At 43.1% G+C, this 19932-nt stretch overlaps 1 protein-coding gene across 1 annotated transcript in view; it reads left to right on the forward strand.

Moving 5' to 3' along the window:
* LOC115193499 (N-acetyllactosaminide beta-1,3-N-acetylglucosaminyltransferase 2) overlaps window positions 1-18541 on the forward strand; it is a 28999-nt gene extending 10458 nt beyond the window's left edge. The window contains exons 2-5 of the mRNA XM_029752188.1: window positions 4787-4921; window positions 8531-8674; window positions 11515-12066; window positions 17201-18541. Coding sequence (XP_029608048.1) covers window positions 8564-8674; window positions 11515-12066; window positions 17201-17767 — 1230 coding nt within the window. The 5' untranslated portion in view covers window positions 4787-4921; window positions 8531-8563 and the 3' untranslated portion in view covers window positions 17768-18541. The remainder of the gene's footprint in view (window positions 1-4786; window positions 4922-8530; window positions 8675-11514; window positions 12067-17200) is intronic.
* Window positions 18542-19932: the final 1391 nt, after the last annotated feature.

Here is a 19932-nt window from a genome sequence, read left to right on the forward strand (position 1 = left end):
TATGTCAGTTAGTCATGTCAGCTGACACGTTTCTGTTGTTTATTGGTCAGTTAGTCATGTCAGCTGACACGTTTCTGTTGTTTATTGGTCAGTTAGTCATGTCAGCTGACACGTTTCTGTTGTTTATTGGTCAGTTAGTCATGTCAGCTAACACGTTTCTGTTGTTTATTGGTCAGTTAGTCATGTCAGCTGACACGTTTCTGTTGTTTATTGGTCAGTTAGTCATGTCAGCTAACATGTTTCTGTTGTTTATTGGTCAGTTAGTCTTGTAGTGCTGAGGGATTAACCAACCTCTCTTTTGGCGGGGAGGGGTTATTAAACAACTCATTGACTGACATCGGTTCAGTTACTTGAATTCCATTTAGTTGTTTGTGTTGAGCCCAGCGCTTGATTTCATTCACCAGAGAAATCAAGAACGATGTGGGAAGCTGGGCTGAAGGGAGTTGTTTTCATTAAGCAAATATTCACCCTAGTTCAGTGTAGAAACTTTTTAATTCAAGACAATGACCATAATCCATTGCGGCAGTTTTTCCCAGCTCAGAGAGGACGAGGCGACCCGAGAAGTTTCACTCTCGCCAAAATCTGTCCTAAAAAAGCCCAATGTGTTTCTATAGGCTTATAGTGGACATACATTTGTCACCTGCCTTTGGTTAACTTCCAGGATACGTCCACCATATTGCTTAGACCGTCACGTGATTAACTTCCAGGATACGTCCACCATATTGCTTAGACCGTCACGTGATTAACTTCCAGGATACGTCCACCATATTGCTTAGACCGTCACGTGATTAACTTCCAGGATACGTCCACCATATTGCTTAGACCGTCACGTGATTAACTTCCAGGATACGTCCACCATATTGCTTAGACCGTCACATTATTTCCTGTAAGTCCAGATGGAGAAGAGATGAAGCCACTTTAGACTGATGCACAATGGGAGAATCTCAATTGCATACTCCTTCCGTCCTCTCATAGTCTCTCTCCTGGCTTCCTTCTCAAAACCCATTGGAGGAGAAGGTCAGAGGGGAGAGACATCTGGCTTTCTCATCCAATGGGGGTTTTGAGGAGTAGAGAGGATGCGAGGAGTATCGAATTGAGATTCTCCAGTTGTCTGGCTGGACAAGTCTCCTAACAAGCTTCATTCAGCATGACATCATTCTGCTTAGACTCCACTTGCATTGCACACTATGAAAAATGATATTTGGCATTTCAAACTACTCCATTTTATTTTTATTCTTCATCAGTCAACAGTCCGAGCAGTATTATGGTCAGAGGTAATGAGGGTGTGTGTTTGAGTTAGACTTCCTTCCTGCTGTTATCTTGTATAATTGTTTAATGAGGTCTATGGCTGCGACTCCAGTCTTCAGACTGATTTAGGGCTTATTCAAATTGAACAGAGTTCTAGCAGAGGCACCGTGATGAGATTCAAATGTACATAATATTTACATCAACATTTCAATTTACATTAGCAACGGACTGTCATGTGCCTGCCGAGAGAGAGTTTGGGAGCTTGGAAACGGACATTCTTGCACTGTAGTTTAAAATGTAATGTAAATATCCCAGTAACGTAGGTAACTAGCCAGTAGCTAAGCATGCTAACAACAAACTATTCCGCTATGCAAACAACTTTTCATCTCAACCATATAACACTCTTGAATAACGCAACAATTCACAAGCATGTGCAAACAATTAAAGGTTTTATATTCCTGTTGCTAACGTTACACACATTACTTTTTCAAGACGAGAGCACAGTTACTACAGCGAACAACGTCTTCATCAAGTAACGTTAGCCGATCAAAAATGAATGATTAACTCCCCCTCTCATATCAAATCATCAAATGTATTTATAAAGCCCTTCTTACATCAGCTGATATCTCAAAGTGCTGTACAGAAACCCAGCCTATAACCCCAAACAGCAAGCAATGCAGGTGTAGAAGCAAGGTGGCTAGGAAAAACTCCCTAGAAAGGCCAAAACCTAGGAAGAAACCTAGAGAGGAACCAGGCTATGAGGGGTGGCCAGTCCTCTTCTGGCTGTGCCGGGTGGAGATTATAACAGCACATGGCCAAGATGTTCATAAATGACCAGCATGGTCAAATAATAATATTCACAGTTGTCGAGGGTGTAACAAGTCAGCACCTCAGGAGTAAATGTCAGTTGGCTTTTCATAGCCGATCATTGAGAGTATCTCTACCGCTCCTGCTGTCTCTAGAGAGTTGAAAACAGCAGATCTGGGACAGGTAGCACGTCCAGTGAACAGGTCAGGGTTCCATAGCCGCAGGCAGAACAGTTGAAACTGGAGCAGCAGCACGGCCAGGTGGACTGGGTACAGCAAGGGGTCGTCATGTCAGGTAGTCCTGAGGCATGGTCCTAGGGCTCAGGTCCTCCGAGAGAGGGAAAGAAATACAAATATAAAGTACAGTAGGCCTACCTTACAACATTAGAACAAACCAGGCTTCATTTGTATCATCATGCAAGTCATTACATATGGTAAAGTAAGCTCTGACTGAAAGCGTGGGTAATTCGGTGTGAGTTGACAGCTGTTTTACATGGCTCACTGCAGCCAGACAAAACACCGGTGACTCTTTTTGGTTTTTTAAGCTACTGCAAAAATGTCAGAATGGAGCAGGCTGTTACTGCAATTTCAGTTAAAATCTCAATAAAACAACTCTCATATCTATACATTTTCAGCTGTTTCAAAAACATTTACTCTGCTATTAAGATTTTTACTGTAGGAGTGTTGTGCTCAATGAGACCGTTCTGTTTCCGCTGCCCTGCTCTGAGGGGAGTGACTGGAGGAAGGCTCACCCATAACCTCCGGAGGTAGTGGTCGAGACGGAAGAAATGCTCAAGTTTCCGTTACAGTAATGTCTCTCGGGTCTCCTGAAAGGCCTAGTTGACTATTTTACAACTTGACGTTAGATGGTTCCTCATCCTGAAGGTAGTAGATGAACCAGGAGAAACTGTCATCCATGGTTCAGTTCTCTTTAAACAGTCATTACCAACTTCAGCTAACTTCAGCCACCGCTAGCTAACAATCAATGGACATGATGGGGACATGATGGGGGCATGGGAGGGGGGACAACTAGGTGGGGACTAGAATGGAAATAGGTCTTTGCCTAAATTCACAAAACATCTCAGGGGGGTGAGAGTGTCTGACTCACTGCCATCAGTCTGACAGTGTGAATAGTGTTGTCCACTCTACACATTTTGGTGTGCTGACACAAACCTAGACCTCGGCCCACGTCACTCTGTCACCCTTCGTCATTTATGGACCTCGCTCATCTCTTCATACCATACATATACACATGTATAGTAGGGTTATGCACACGTATAGTAGGGTTATGCACACGTATAGTAGGGTTATGCACACGTATAGTAGGGTTATGCACACGTATAGTAGGGTTATGCACACGTATAGTAGGGTTATGCACACGTATAGTAGGGTTATGCACACGTATAGTAGGGTTATGCACACGTACAGTAGGGTTATACATATACACAAGCATAGTAGGCTTTAGGCCTGGGCGGTATACTGGGGTATTTGGAAATGGCCAAAGGAAAGATTTGTCCAATACCGTCAATAATGTTAAGTATTTATTTTAAAGTATTATTTTTATAATTGTGAGTGCTTTTTAAGTAAATACCTGAAGTCAGCTTGTGAAATGCTTTAGGAGATAAAGAAGATTGTGTCCTTCATTTCACAGATCACTATTTTTCATTATGAAGCTTAGCGCCAATCCCCCGTCATGTGGTGTTTGTTTACAAGCAGACAACGAGAGACCGAAGCCTTGAGACACTCACTGTTGTGATGTAGTTACATTACGTTAATGGTTAATGTTAATGTTTGCCAGCTAGATTAGTTGATAACTGTCTAAAATGTGCTAAATGCTCTGCAGTTGTGCATTTTGGATTGCTAATTTAGTAGCTAGTTAGCTATCTAGCTAAGTGGTTAGCTTCTTCCAAAATCAAGTTTCGCTTGGTAACAGCAGATTATCCCCTCCTGGATCAAGAGCCTTCCTGTCTAGTTGTTTTGTGTGTGTGCAGCAATCTGTGAGTAGCATTTTTGAGTTCCTTGTATGACTTTGAGCTGGGATGTCTGTCCTGCTAATCATTGCGCTCATTACCATTTAGTTAGCATTCTCTATAGGATTTTACATCACTTGTTAGCATTGCTAACCTTTGGATTACAGTAGCACCCCCTAGTGTTCAGTGCCGGTATTACCAGATATCCCATTACGGCACAAGGTCGGTATGACAGTCTGGATACCTCCCAAGCCTAGTAGGGATTAACATGGGTAACAGGATCACGGGACTGTCCTGGGGTCACTTTTCACATGTCCCACAGTGTGTGAGCTGCTGCCTGCTTTTTCTTCTTACTGACCCTTCTTGTTTGCTCAGAAAGCCAATAAGTTAATGATTATCACAGTTCTCTGTACCCCGCTGTAGAGCATGAGAACAGGACCATCATGCAACATGTCTAGGTGGCACTGAAATGAGTCCACAGAATGTCTGATTGTCAATAACAGAAGCCCTCAGCAGGGGTAGAATGAAAGAAATGATGCAACAAATCCACAAGGCAAGACTCGTCTGAGGCCTTGGGTGGGAATAATATTTGCCTCCATCTCGTTCTGTGTGTGTTTTGAGAACAGCTTAGTTGTGAACACGGTGTCTCTCCTACTGTTTCCTGGTCGTCTATCGTGAGGTGTTGACACCCAGCTGGTCTTTCTGTTCCTGGTCGTCTCTATCGTGAGGTGTTGACACCCAGCTGGTCTTTCTTTCCTACAGGTTGCTGCCACACCCCTCCCCCCTCTATGTCCCATTGGCTGCTGTTCCCCAGGGGGTGGGACTCAGTATGGGTTAAGAGCTGTGAGGCCAGACTGAGAGGACAGTGAAGGCTGACACACTCCACCCGCCGCACAGGTAAGACCTACTCCTGTTACACACACAGAGAGAGAGAGACTCCACCCGCCGCACAGGTAAAACCAGCTGTTATGGTCACTCACACACATACTGCCTGAAATACACTCCACCTACACAGGTGAAAGAACAGTAGGCAGTCAATGCAATAAAGATTGCTTGTGTACTATAGGTGTGAGGGGAGGATGGCTGAGAGAGGGAGGATGAGGGGGAGGATGGCTGAGAGAGGGAGGATGAGAGGGAGGATGAGAGGGAGGATGAGAGGACACAGGGGGACCTGAAGGCACTGGTGCAGCATTGTTGCTAGGAGGCAGCAGAACTGAAACACAAGACAGTGAAAGGGTAGAATGAGGGAGAGATGAGGAAGAAATCAGAAATAGAGAGGTAAAGAAGAGAAGGGGGAGGATTATGGTGGATAAGAGGTCATTGTGTTTCAATGAGAGAAGGCCTCTGAGAAGGGTTAGAGGGGGAGGGAGAGAGCCTGCTTTCAGCCTTGCTCATGTGGGTTGTTCTGCTCATTCCAACTCCAATAGCAAGAGAAGAAGGTAAATATTTGATTTAGTCAGAACAGGAATCCTGTCTTTTTTTGTGTGATGCCGACCAGGTCTTAGCAGCAGTTCAATACAACACTATGTTCTTTTCAACAAAATCAAAGCAAACATTTAGCTTCATAAATGCAAATGATTCACCCACTTTTGCATTTCACTGGTGTCAGTGCAGATAACTAGTAAATGTAGTAACCGGTGATGGTGTCAGTGCTGATAATAACTAGTAAATGTAGTAACCCAGTGATGGTGTCAGTAGAGATAATAACTAGTAAATGTAGTAACCCGGTGATGGTGTCAGTAGAGGTAATAACTAGTAGATGTAGTAACCCAGTGATGGTGTCAGTGGAGGTAATAACTAGTAAATGTAGTAACCCGGTGATGGTGTCAGTAGAGGTAATAACTAGTAAATGTAGTAACCCGGTGATGGTGTCAGTAGAGATAATAACTAGTAAATGTAGTAACCCGGTGATGGTGTCAGTAGAGATAATAACTAGTAAATGTAGTAACCGGTGATGGTGTCAGTGCTGATAATAACTAGTAAATGTAGTAACCCGGTGATGGTGTCAGTAGAGATAATAACTAGTAAATGTAGTAACCAGTGATGGTGTCAGTAGAGATAATAACTAGTAAATGTAGTAACCGGTGATGGTGTCAGTAGAGATAATAACTAGTAAATGTAGTAACCCGGTGATGGTGTCAGTAGAGATAATAACTAATAAATGTAGTAACCCGGTGATGGTGTCAGTAGAGGTAATAACTAGTAAATGTAGTAACCCGGTGATGGTGTCAGTAGAGATAATAACTAGTAAATGTAGTAACCAGTGATGGTGTCAGTAGAGATAATAACTAGTAAATGTAGTAACCCGGTGATGGTGTCAGTAGAGATAATAACTAGTAAATGTAGTAACCCGGTGATGGTGTCAGTAGAGGTAAATGTAGTAACCAGTGATGGTGTCAGTAGAGGTAATAACTAGTAAATGTAGTAACCGGTGATGGTGTCAGTAGAGGTAATAACTAGTAAATGTAGTAACCGGTGATGGTGTCAGTAGAGGTAATAACTAGTAAATGTAGTAACCCGGTGATGGTGTCAGTAGAGATAATAACTAGTAAATGTAGTAACCTGGTGATGGTGTCAGTAGAGATAATAACTAGTAAATGTAGTAACCTGGTGATGGTGTCAGTAGAGATAATAACTAGTAAATGTATTAACCGGTGATGGTGTCAGTAGAGGTAATAACTAGTAAATGTAGTAACCCGGTGACGGTGTCAGTAGAGGTAAATGTAGTAACCCGGTGATGGTGTCAGTAGAGGTAATAACTAGTAAATGTAGTAACCGGTGATGGTGTCAGTAGAGATAATAACTAGTAAATGTAGTAACCAGTGATGGTGTCAGTAGAGATAATAACTAGTAAATGTAGTAACCAGTGATGGTGTCAGTAGAGATAATAACTAGTAAATGTAGTAACCAGTGATGGTGTCAGTAGAGGTAATAACTAGTAAATGTATTAACCCGGGGATGGTGTCAGTAGAGGTAAATGTAGTAACCCGGTGATGGTGTCAGTAGAGATAATAACTAGTAAATGTATTAACCGGTGATGGTGTCAGTAGAGGTAATAACTAGTAAATGTATTAACCGGTGATGGTGTCAGTAGAGGTAATAACTAGTAAATGTAGTAACCCGGTGATGGTGTCAGTAGAGATAATAACTAGTAAATGTAGTAACCCGGTGATGGTGTCAGTAGAGGTAATAACTAGTAAATGTAGTAACCCGGTGATGGTGTCAGTAGAGATAATAACTAGTAAATGTAGTAACCAGTGATGGTGTCAGTAGAGATAATAACTAGTAAATGTAGTAACCAGTGATGGTGTCAGTAGAGATAATAACTAGTAAATGTAGTAACCAGTGATGGTGTCAGTAGAGATAATAACTAGTAAATGTAGTAACCAGTGATGGTGTCAGTAGAGGTAATAACTAGTAAATGTATTAACCCGGTGATGGTGTCAGTAGAGGTAAATGTAGTAACCCGGTGATGGTGTCAGTAGAGATAATAACTAGTAAATGTATTAACCGGTGATGGTGTCAGTAGAGGTAATAACTAGTAAATGTAGTAACCAGTGATGGTGTCAGTAGAGGTAATAACTAGTAAATGTAGTAACCAGTGAAAAAGGAGTGGGTCTATAAGGGTTTAACTCTGTTTTGAAAAGCCAAAATCTCCAGGATCCCATCCTCTCTTATTCAACCTGTTGAGTCACTCTGAGATGAGGTCCAGATTAGTGAGGGGGTGTTTAGGGGAGAGGGGGAGGTTTAGGGAGGGAGGGGGGTGTTTAGGGGGAGGGGGGGGGGGGTATGTGTGTGCCCCCACATCCTTGTGGTTATGATTCCACCTTGGTTGGCTGTATCAGCTGTGCTCTTGCAGGTTTGGAAGCCAAACCAGTATCTCTCCTAGGTTGTGCAGTTGTCATCAGTCAGACCAGGACCACAGATTAGGATCATGAGGGCTCTCTGGAATATAAAGCACATGATCAGTGATTCATGATCACTGCCTAGAAACATTGAATTTCCCTAAATAAACTTTCCAACTGTCTTGAAAGACTTTCTGGCCATTTCAAAATAAATATTTCAAATGTTCACTGTCCCAGAAGTCTCCATCTTAGAGTCAAGCAGAGTTTGAATAAATTGTAGATTTGAATAAATAAATAGTAGATTTGAATAAATTGTAGATTTGCAGTCTGATTACCATTCAGCTCAAGTTGCTCATGCAGTCTGTGGAAATGGTTAGACATTATTCTGGAGCGTTGATTCTTAGAAACCTGTGTTCTCTTGAAGTGAGGCCTTAAAGTAGAAGGAAATGTGGGCTGTTTGTAGTCATGTGTTTTTACACTAACTGGTCATATTAACTGAGGGGAGATTTCCATCCTATTACATGTTTTAATGAAGAGTTCACCACTAATTCGTGTGTGTTAAGCATTTTGTTGCATTGTGTATATGACAAATAAACAAACTTTAATGTGTCCCTCATATCTCGCTCTCCCTCATCTATCTCTCCCCTCTCCTTCCCTCTAGGTGGCTAGAGATCAGAGGTCGTAGCTAGAGGTCATGGCGGGCCTGAGGAGGAAGCTGAAATTTCTGGTGACATTGATGACGGTCAATCTCTTCATCTTCATCCTAGTGTTCCACAGAGGAGGACAGGACAAGGGACACAACAAGGTGAGAGGGGACAGGACAAGGGACACAACAAGGTGAGAGGGGACAGGACAAGGGGAGGAGGGGGCACCACTAGGTGAGGAGGGGACAGGACAAGGGACACCACTAGGTGAGGAGGGGACAGGACAAGGGACGCCACTAGGTGAGGAGGGGACAGGACAAGGGACGCCACTAGGTGAGGAGGGGACAGGACAAGGGACACAACAAGGTGAGAGGGGACAGGACAAGGGGAGGAGGGGACGCCACTAGGTGAGGAGGGGACAGGACAAGGGACGCCACTAGGTGAGGAGGGGACAGGACAAGGGACGCCACTAGGTGAGGAGGGGACAGGACAAGGGACGCCACTAGGTGAGGAGGGGACAGGACAAGGGACGCCACTAGGTGAGGAGGGGACAGGACAAGGGACGCCACTAGGTGAGGAGGGGGAGGACAACAGGTGGGGGGGTGACAGGATGAGAGCGGACACAACAATATTCATGGTGATGTAGAACAGTGCTTCTCAAACCTCTCCTCGGGGACCCCCAGAAGTTCCACTATGTTTTTGTATGACTGAACTAGCTCCCCTGATTCACACTAATCAAGGGCTTGATGATTAACTGTTGATTGGAGGCGTCTAGACTTGACAGTTCATGCAGCTTTAGTATTCTGATCAGAATTCTGGACACATGTAAATGTGTCTACTGGGTTTACAGTGTGTCCCAATCCCCTTTTCCTGCTCTATATTCCATTTCCACTATGCATTCTACCAACAGTGTCCACTGTACGCGCTTTTCGGTAGCCTGATTCACGTCTGTTACGTTCCCCAGTTTCTGTGTTGTTGTAGGTTTGTATGTTCATTTCAGGAAATGGCTTCCTGGATTCTAAGCAGCTGATTGGTCAGCCCCATGGCGGATTGAGCTCTGACCCCTCCCTCTCGTCAGGGGATACAGTTGTCTCTGCCATTACTAACTCCTTCTCCAGCTTGATAAACCAGTGTTCCTTCATCAGGGGAAAATAGCTTCTTTTTATGTCCTGTGTTGATTGTGGCGGTCAGTAAAAGTTTTGTGGATATTATTTTGTAGCCGCTCCTTCTGGGGTATGTGTATGCCAATAGGACTTAGTGTTTTTGGTTTTTGAAATTGTTCACTTAAAGTATTAGTAATTTTTCTGTTTCATTTGTTCGGGGGGGACGCACCTTGGGAACGTTTAGGCAAGAGGCCTGCGGGCATACGTGACCCGTAGTATTGAATCTGTCTATGCACACTAGGTAAGACCTGGGTGAACCACCACCTGTATGTTGGTTAGTGCGCCAGGTGGTGCTAAAGGTTAGGTAAGAAGTGGGTGAACCACCACCTGTATTTTGGTTAGCGCGCCAGGTGGTGCTTAAGGTTAGGTGAGACCTGGGTGAACCACCTGTATGTTGGTTAGTGCGCCAGGTGGTGCTAAAGGTTAGGTAAGACCTGGATGAACCACCACCTGTATGTTGGTTAGCACGCCAGGTGGTGCTTAAGGTTAGGTAAGACCTGGGTGAACCACCACCTGTATTTTGGTTAGCGCGCCAGGTGGTGCTTAAGGTTAGGTAAGACCTGGGTGAACCACCACCTGTATGTTGGTTAGCGCGCCAGGTGGTGCTTAAGGTTAGGTGAGAAGTGGGAAGGCAGGTCAGGTAGGAGAGGGGACTCTAGCTTTAACTTTCTTTGCTTTGGTTCCATCCAGACCCTTTTCCCCACCTTACTGTGTGAAGGAAGAATAAATTCCCTGTTAAACAGTATTTTCTCTGCCTCTGTCGTCCTTCCCTGCACCTACGATCACCATACTGTTTCAATCCACCGGGAGTTGAGATGTAGCAGGGTGTTGCGTTCCCTCCAACAGGCGTACGTAACAACGTCCAAAACCTCCTGAAGTGGCTAGATCGGAACACAGTCAGACCACAAAGCCAGTTGTGCGTTTACACCCGTATTTTCAATGTGATCCTTGTATTCTGATAGCAGAAATCGCATGTAAGTGTCATATCTAGACACACGCATACATGGAATGCAGTGGAGGCTGATGAGGGGAGGACAGCTCATAATAATGGCTGGGATGGAGCAAATGGAACGGCATCAAACACCTGGAAACCATGTATTTAAAACCATTCCACTGATTCCGCTCCAGCCATTACCACGAGCCTGTCCTCCCCAATTAAGGTGCCACCAACCTCCTGTGTTGGAATGGCTGGGAGTCCCTGAGGTGAGGTCTGAAAACCACTAATCTAAAAGACTTAACTGATTCTACACTTTGTGAATACGACGGGGCCTGTTGACTTGTCTGTGTTTTAGTAATATTTCCACAATATAACCATGTTTCACTTGGAGGATGAAATCACACTGAAATTGTGAAAATTATGATAATGCCCTTTGTGTAAGAGCTTTTAAAACATTAATTAATGCTTGGATTTATTTTGCATGTTTAGGTGGGATGGAGTTTTTGGTCCTCAGCATGACATCACAATCTGATCTGATTATTCTGACCTATGACCAGTCATCTCTTATTTGCATATGTATCCTCTTTCTTTGAAGGGGTCAGCAGGGTAGGATCTCTGGAGTCAACACGCCCACTCGATCAGACTCAGCAGTTCCATAGCAAAAGGAGGGTCGGGGGAAATAAATAATTAAACATATATTTGGAGTTACTTTCATGAAATAAACAGTGATTTATTAAACGTACTTATGATTTAAAAAGACTGCACAGGGCTTTAATTGTTGAATTGTGTCGTATCATCTGTGTTCAATTGTCTTTTTTAATAATTTTTTATGTATGTATTGTTGTTCTCGGTTTAGGACACAATTTATTTATTAATTTCGTCCTTCCTTCCTCCATTCAAGGTCCTTGTCCCCTCCAAGCGCTTCTGGTCCAAACTGGCTCCTAGTCAGGCCTACTGGAACCGCCAGCAACAGAGACTGGACCTCCAACACAACCCCATCCTCGCCGCCTCCAATAGTAACAACACTAGCGATGATGATGATGTCAGACCTGTCCCTGATTGGCTCAACGACACGGGGCTGAACCCTGACCCCTGCCAACCGGACTACAGAGTCACCACTCACGTGAAAGACTACAATTCCCTACCTCCCCGTTTTAAAGACTTCCTGCTCTACATGCGCTGTCGGTCGTACTCTCTAGTGGTTGACCAGCCTCACGTCTGCCAAAAGACCCGGACAGGGGAGCCGCCCTTCCTCCTACTGGCTGTCAAATCCCTTGCTCCGCACTTTGACCGCCGCCAGGCCATCCGCCAGTCGTGGGGTCGAGCCGGCGTCCTCGCCAACCGGACGGTTGTCACGGTGTTCCTGCTCGGCAACACCACGGCCGTGGACCACCACCCAGATCTGTCAGAGATGCTGCGCTATGAGAACGCTCACCACCGCGACATCCTCCAGGTATCAATAATATACAGGTTAACATCCTACAGGTATCAATAATATACAGGTTAACGTCCTCCGGGTATCAATAATATACAGGTTAACGTCCTCCGGGTATCAATAATATACAGGTTAACGTCCTCCGGGTATCAATAATATACAGGTTAACGTCCTCCGGGTATCAATAATATACAGGTTAACGTCCTCCGGGTATCAATAATATACAGGTTAACGTCCTCCGGGTGTCAATAATATACAGGTGTCAATAATATACAGGTTAACGTCCTCCGGGTATCAATAATATACAGGTTAACGTCCTCCGGGTGTCAATAATATACAGGTTAACGTCCTCCGGGTGTCAATAATATACAGGTTAACGTCCTCCGGGTATCAATAATATACAGGTTAACGTCCTCCGGGTGTCAATAATATACAGGTAAACGTCCTCCGGGTGTCAATAATATACAGGTAAACGTCCTCCGGGTGTCAATAATATACAGGTAAACGTCCTCCGGGTGTCAATAATATACAGGTAAACGTCCTCCGGGTGTCAATAATATACAGGTAAACGTCCTCCGGGTGTCAATAATATACAGGTTAACGTCCTCCGGGTATCAATAATATACAGGTTAACGTGCTCCGGGTGTCAATAATATACAGGTGTCAATAATATACAGGTTATCGTCCTCCGGGTATCAATAATATACAGGTTAACGTGCTCCGGGTGTCAATAATATACAGGTGTCAATAATATACAGGTGTCAATAATATACAGGTGTCAATAATATACAGGTTAACATCCTCCGGGTGTCAATAATATACAGGTGTCAATAATATACAGGTGTCAATAATATACAGGTTAACGTCCTCCGGGTATCAATAATATACAGGTTAACGTCCTCCGGGTGTCAATAATATACAGGTTAACGTCCTCCGGGTGTCAATAATATACAGGTAAACGTCCTCCGGGTATCAATAATATACAGGTTAACGTCCTCCGGGTGTCAATAATATACAGGTGTCAATAATATACAGGTGTCAATAATATACAGGTTATCGTCCTCCGGGTATCAATAATATACAGGTTAACGTGCTCCGGGTGTCAATAATATACAGGTGTCAATAATATACAGGTGTCAATAATATACAGGTGTCAATAATATACAGGTGTCAATAATATACAGGTTATCGTCCTCCGGGTGTCAATAATATACAGGTTAACGTCCTCCGGGTGTCAATAATATACAGGTTAACGTCCTCCGGGTGTCAATAATATACAGGTGTCAATAATATACAGGTTAACGTCCTCCGGGTGTCAATAATATACAGGTTAACGTCCTCCGGGTGTCAATAATATACAGGTTAACGTCCTCCGGGTATCAATAATATACAGGTTAACATCCTCCGGGTGTCAATAATATACAGGTTAACGTCCTCCGGGTATCAATAATATACAGGTTAACGTGCTCCGGGTGTCAATAATATACAGGTGTCAATAATATACAGGTGTCAATAATATACAGGTTATCGTCCTCCGGGTATCAATAATATACAGGTTAACGTGCTCCGGGTGTCAATAATACACAGGTGTCAATAATATACAGGTGTCAATAATATACAGGTTAACGTCCTCCGGGTGTCAATAATATACAGGTTAACGTCCTCCGGGTGTCAATAATATACAGGTTAACGTCCTCCGGGTATCAATAATATACAGGTTAACGTGCTCCGGGTATCAATAATATACAGGTGTCAACAATATACAGGTTAACGTGCTCCAGGTATCAATAATATACAGGTTAACGTGCTCCGGGTGTCAATAATATACAGGTTAACGTGCTCCGGGTGTCAATAATATACAGGTTAACGTGCTCCGGGTGTCAATAATATACAGGTTAACGTGCTCCGGGTGTCAATAATATACAGGTTAACGTGCTCCGGGTGTCAATAATATACAGGTTAACGTGCTCCGGGTGTCAATAATATACAGGTTAACGTCCTCCGGGTGTCAATAATATACAGGTTAACGTGCTCCGGGTGTCAATAATATACAGGTTATCGTCCTCCGGGTGTCAATAATATACAGGTTAACGTCCTCCGGGTGTCAACAATATACAGGTTAACGTCCTCCGGGTATCAATAATATACAGGTTAACGTCCTCCGGGTATCAATAATATACAGGTTAACGTGCTCCGGGTATCAATAATATACAGGTTAACGTCCTCCGGGTATCAATAATATACAGGTTAACGTGCTCCGGGTGTCAATAATATACAGGTTAACGTGCTCCGGGTGTCAATAATATACAGGTTAACGTCCTCCGGGTGTCAATAATATACAGGTTAACGTCCTCCGGGTGTCAACAATATACAGGTGTCAATAATATACAGGTGTCAATAATATACAGGTTAACGTGCTCCGGGTGTCAATAATATACAGGTTAACGTGCTCCGGGTGTCAATAATATACAGGTTAACGTGCTCCGGGTGTCAATAATATACAGGTTAACGTGCTCCGGGTGTCAATAATATACAGGTTAACGTGCTCCGGGTGTCAATAATATACAGGTTAACGTGCTCCGGGTGTCAATAATATACAGGTTAACGTCCTCCGGGTGTCAATAATATACAGGTTAACATCCTCCAGGTGTCAAGAATATACAGGTGTCAATAATATACAGGTTAACGTCCTCCGGGTGTCAATAATATACAGGTTAACGTGCTCCGGGTGTCAATAATATACAGGTTAACGTCCTCCGGGTGTCAATATACAGTACCAGTCAAAAGTCTGGACGCATCTACTCATTCCAGGGTTTTTCTTTATTTTTACTATTTTCTACATTGTAGAATAATAGTGAAGACAACAAAACTATGAAATAACACATATGGAATCATGTAGTAACCAAAAAAGTATTAAACAAAGTAGCCACCCTTTGCCTCGACAGCTTTGCAGTTTCATGAGGCAGGAATGCGTTTCAGTTAACAGGTGTGCCTTGTTAACATGTAATTTGTGGAATTTCTTTCCCAGTGGCATCCTCATACAAGGGCAGTGTGAGTAGTAAGACAACGGAGGCTTTAGCTTTTCTTCAGCCTTTATTATGATTGGTTACTTTAAAGAGGACTGGGATTGGTTACTTTAAAGAGGACTGGGATTGGTTACTTTAAAGAGGACTGGGATTGGTTACTTTAAAGAGGACTGGGATTGGTTACTTTAAAGAGGACTTTGTGAAAACAGCCTAAAACATTGGGAGGGGGTGGGGTTTAAAAGCTGATATAGAATTGTTTTAAGATGGTCATACCATGGATCATTTAGCTATTTGTTTTTTAATTTTAGGACCCCTTTAGGTATAAAAAAATATATATTTTAAAAATGATTTGATAAAATATTGTATTTGAAAAGACAGTCAAACTAATCATAACGAACAAGGTTTTGAAGGGTCTGTCTGATATCAAGGAGCTATAAGAAAGCTCAGGAAATGTTAGATATTTGTTGTTTTTACATTTTGAAACCCCTTTTTTTGTGAAAAACAGATCTCCATCTGAAACTGGCAGATTTTGATGGGGATTTATTTTATTATGTTAGATTGACGCACCGGTTCATCAATCGACAAGGGGGGTGTTTTTAAATATAATATCGGATTTGTGTGGTAATGTATGTCTTTTGAACTCACTGAGTGGTCCACAATGTTGGCTTTCATCTGTAATACAGTTGGAAGTCAGAAGTTTACATACACCTTAGCCAAATACATTTAAACTCAGTTTTTCCACAATTCCTGACATTTAATCCTAGTAAAAAGTCCCTGTCTTAGGTCAGTTAGGATCAACACTTTATTTTAAGAATGTGAAATGTCAGAATAATAGTAGAGAGAACGATTTATTTCAGCTTTTATTTCTTTCATCACATTCCCAGTGGGTCAGAAGTTTACATACACTCAATTAGTATTTGGTAGCATTGCCTTTAAATTGTTTAACTTGGGTCAGATGCTTCGGGGAGTCTTCCATAAGCTTCCCACAATAAGTTGGGCCCATTCCTCCTGACAGCTGGTATAACTGAGTCACATTTGTAGGCCTCCTTCCTCACACACTTTTTCAGTTTTACCCACAAACAGTTCTATTTTTGTTTCATCAGACCAGAGGACATTTCTCCAAAAAGCACGATCTTTGTCCCCATGTGCAGTTGCAAACCGTAGTCTGACTTTTTTATGGCGGTTTTGGAGCAGTGGCTTCTTCCTTGCTGAGCGGCCTTTCAGGTTATGTCGATATAGGACTCGTTTTACTGTGGATATAGATACTTTTGTAGCTGTTTTCTCCAGCATCTTCACAAGGTCCTTTGCTGCTGTTCTGGGATTGAGTTGCACTTTTCTCACCAAAGTATGTTCATCTCTAGGAGACAGAACGTGTCTCCTTCCTGAGCGGTATGACGGCTGAGTGGTCCCATGGTGTTTACACTTGCGTACTATTGTTTGTACAGATGAATGTGGTACCTTCAGGTGTTTGGAAATTGCTCCCAAGGCTGAACCAGACTTGTGGAGGTCTACAATTTATTTTCTGAGGTCTTGCCTGATTTCTTTTGATTTTCCCATGATGTCAAGCAAAGAGGCACTGAGTTTGACGGTAGGCCTTGAAATACATCCACAGGTACACTTCCAATTGACTCAAATGATGTCAATTAGCCTATCAGAAGCTTCTAAAGCCATGACATCACTTTCTGGAATTTTCCAAGCTGTTTAAAGGCACAGTCAACTTAGTGTATGGTAACTTCTGACCCACTGGAATTGTGATACAGTGAATTATAAGTGAAATAATGTGTCTGTAAACAATTGTTGGAAAAATGACTTGTGTCATGCAGAAAGTAGATGTCCTAACCGACTTGCCAAAACTATAGTTTGTTAACAAGAAATGTGTGGAGTGGTTGAAAAACGAGTTTTAATGACTCCAACCTAAGTGTATGTAAACTTCCCACTTCACCTGTATGTCTTGTCAAATGTTGCAGTATTGGTGAGTGACACTCTGGGACACAGGGATACTCAGACTATCTTCAAGTATGCTGACATATAAAATGGGATTGGATAAACAGTGGAATAATGAACAAAATACTCAAATCTGTATTTAGTTTTTTTTGTAAAAAAAATTGTTTTAACTCTACCCCCAGTGGGACTACCGGGACTCGTTCTTCAACCTGACCGTCAAGGAGGTGCTCTTCCTGGACTGGATGACCACGCGCTGCCCTGGAGCTCAGTTCATCTTTAAAGGGGACGATGACGTCTTTGTCAATACGTTGAGGATCCTGGCCTTCCTCAAGGGCCTGTCGGGGCCCCGGGCAAGGGACCTGTTTGTAGGGGATGTGATCACCAACGCAGGGCCAAACAGGAATAAAAAGGTCAAGTACTTCATCCCAGAGAGTTTGTTCGTTGGCACGTACCCGCCATACGCGGGTGGAGGGGGGTATCTGTACTCCGGGGACCTGGCCAGGCGGCTGCACGGGGCATCGCAGCACGTACCGCTCTACCCCATCGATGACGTTTACACAGGGATGTGTCTGAGGAAACTGGCGCTTGGGCCAGAGAAACATAAAGGCTTTAAGACGTTTGACATTGAGGAGAAGTACAGGAGGAACCCGTGTGCCTATAAGGGTCTGATGCTGGTGCACAGCCGGACACCGCAGGAGATGATCCAGATCTGGGCCTGGCTCAATGACCCCAACTTGACCTGTCAGTAACTACCCAGCCGGTGTCCATTTTGACTTGAGCTATCAGAAACCGGGGACAACAGGTGTCTGTGGCCATCTTTGATTTGAGCTGTCAGTAACCAGGGAAGACGGGTGACTTAAACTGTCGCTAACTGCCTGGACCAGCCACCACGACAGGCAGCCATTTTGTTATGTTGGTTGTTATAGTAACTCTGTGAGAGGTCAGAGGTCACTGTTTTGTGACACTTGGTAGGGTTGTTATGTTCTACAGGTCAGACACCGTTTTGAGGGTAGGATTATTACTCTCGGAGGGTCAGTGGAACATTGGCAGCTTTAATGTTATTATCATGGTTGTTGGTGTTAGTTTACCATCTTCAGAGTTGAATCTTGGATAAACATTTCAAGATGGCGTGATTGTGATGGCGGTACAATGGCAGACCAACGTGTCTCTGAGCTTTCTAAATGGTCATGATGGTGTTATGATGGTAAAGTCTGATGGACCGTTCATGATTCCCCACTGTGTCTGACGGCACAGAGCCTGTACCATGCTGTATTATCAGGGGTTAGAGGTTGTGTGAATGAGCAGCCTGATCCCAGATCTGTTGGTTGTTTGGTGTGAAAATGACCATAAGAGTTGGCAAGACTGGCACAAACTGATCTGGAACCAGGCTAATGGATGAGTGCTCAGCTGGTCTGGGCCGTGCTAGATAGAAATGTCCAAAAAGATGTTTGGTCGTCCCTCTTGGATAATGTAACTTGGGAACATAAATAAAAAAGAGCACATGTTCAACTTAAAAAACCAAACTTCTTCCAGTCTGAAGAGATCTGACGGATGGACCTTCATGATAATACTTTAACACCGTGTGTCTGACGTCACAAAGAGCTTTATAAAGGCTGTAAAACAGTGGCTGTAAAACAGTGACTATAGTAAGAGCCAAATAAAGAAACGGGGTTGACGAGTTCATCTTAAATCAGCCATAAATATCTTTGTGACAGGAGGAATGGAAGCTTGTTGTATGCAACAGGGAGGGGCAATTGAATACAAGCTTTCTTTAAAAAATATCTATATTTCTGGGCAACATGTACCGTGTTATGCTCAACCTGCTCAGTTTTACACCACACCAGAGAATGTACAGAAAGAGCAGGACCAGCTCACCTGCTTTTACACTGACTGGACTATTCAATGTTTCTTTAGGAAAAAAATCAGATCACCATATTAAAGCCAGAGTTCAGTTCACGTAACAGGGTTGACCTTAAAATCAGGGTTTACCTTAAAATAAATCACTAATCACATGAAATGAGTTAATCTCTAGAAATGACTTTGTGAAAGCAACAACATGACTAGGGCTTTACAATGGTGGTGAAAACTTTTGGGGTTAAAGGTCAGCAGTTGCTACATTCATTGTTGATTCTTGAAGAATTGAACTGATAAATACCTTCCATGAGCTTAGTTCAACTGTCCCACCACTGTGTTCAGCTGTCCTTGCATCCATAGCCCTGTTTCTGATGTTGACTGGTTACATTTCTTCAGCTCCGTCCCTCAGCTTTTTACCAAAACAGGGGCGGGGACTAAATGTATTGTTTCTACTGCTGATTGCAGCTTTAAGTGGGTTAAAATCTTGCTAGAAGTCAAAGGGAAATGCCAAAATACTGACTTTATGGCACTGTAGCAAGTCTTTTCATATTAAAAGTCAGGTTTTGTTGTCTATATTAAAGGGCACTTCATTTAATATAGAAGGCTGTTAAAATACAGTGTTGGTGGACAGTTGTTACTTAAATATCAAAGGGATGCAAAAGAAACGTTTGTGGAACAACCCTGTTCAGCGTTGCTTCAGGTCCTCCTTATAAGCAGCCATCTTCACTAACAAAGAACCTGTCAAGCTGAAATGGCTGGTTATAGCATATTTTCACAAGGACCACTGTCATTTTCATATCGAACACCCCTCCCCCCACAAACTATAACAAAGATAAAGCTAGAACCGTGAGCAAGGCGATTGGCTAGTGGGTCATTCATGTTTTTAAGCTTTTGTTTTGCAACTGTGTTTACTGCCTGTTTCTGAGTAGATCAGAGAGAGATACTGTTTTATTTATCCACAATAATTACCGTTCTTGTCAGATGGTAAAGAAAACCATGTCAAAGGTCAAATCCAGTATGTTCTATTCCACCGCTGCCTTAAAGGTTTATAGGAAGACGG

Source organism: Salmo trutta, chromosome 5, assembly GCF_901001165.1.
Source record: "Salmo trutta chromosome 5, fSalTru1.1, whole genome shotgun sequence".
Classification (NCBI taxonomy): Eukaryota; Metazoa; Chordata; class Actinopteri; order Salmoniformes; family Salmonidae; genus Salmo; species Salmo trutta.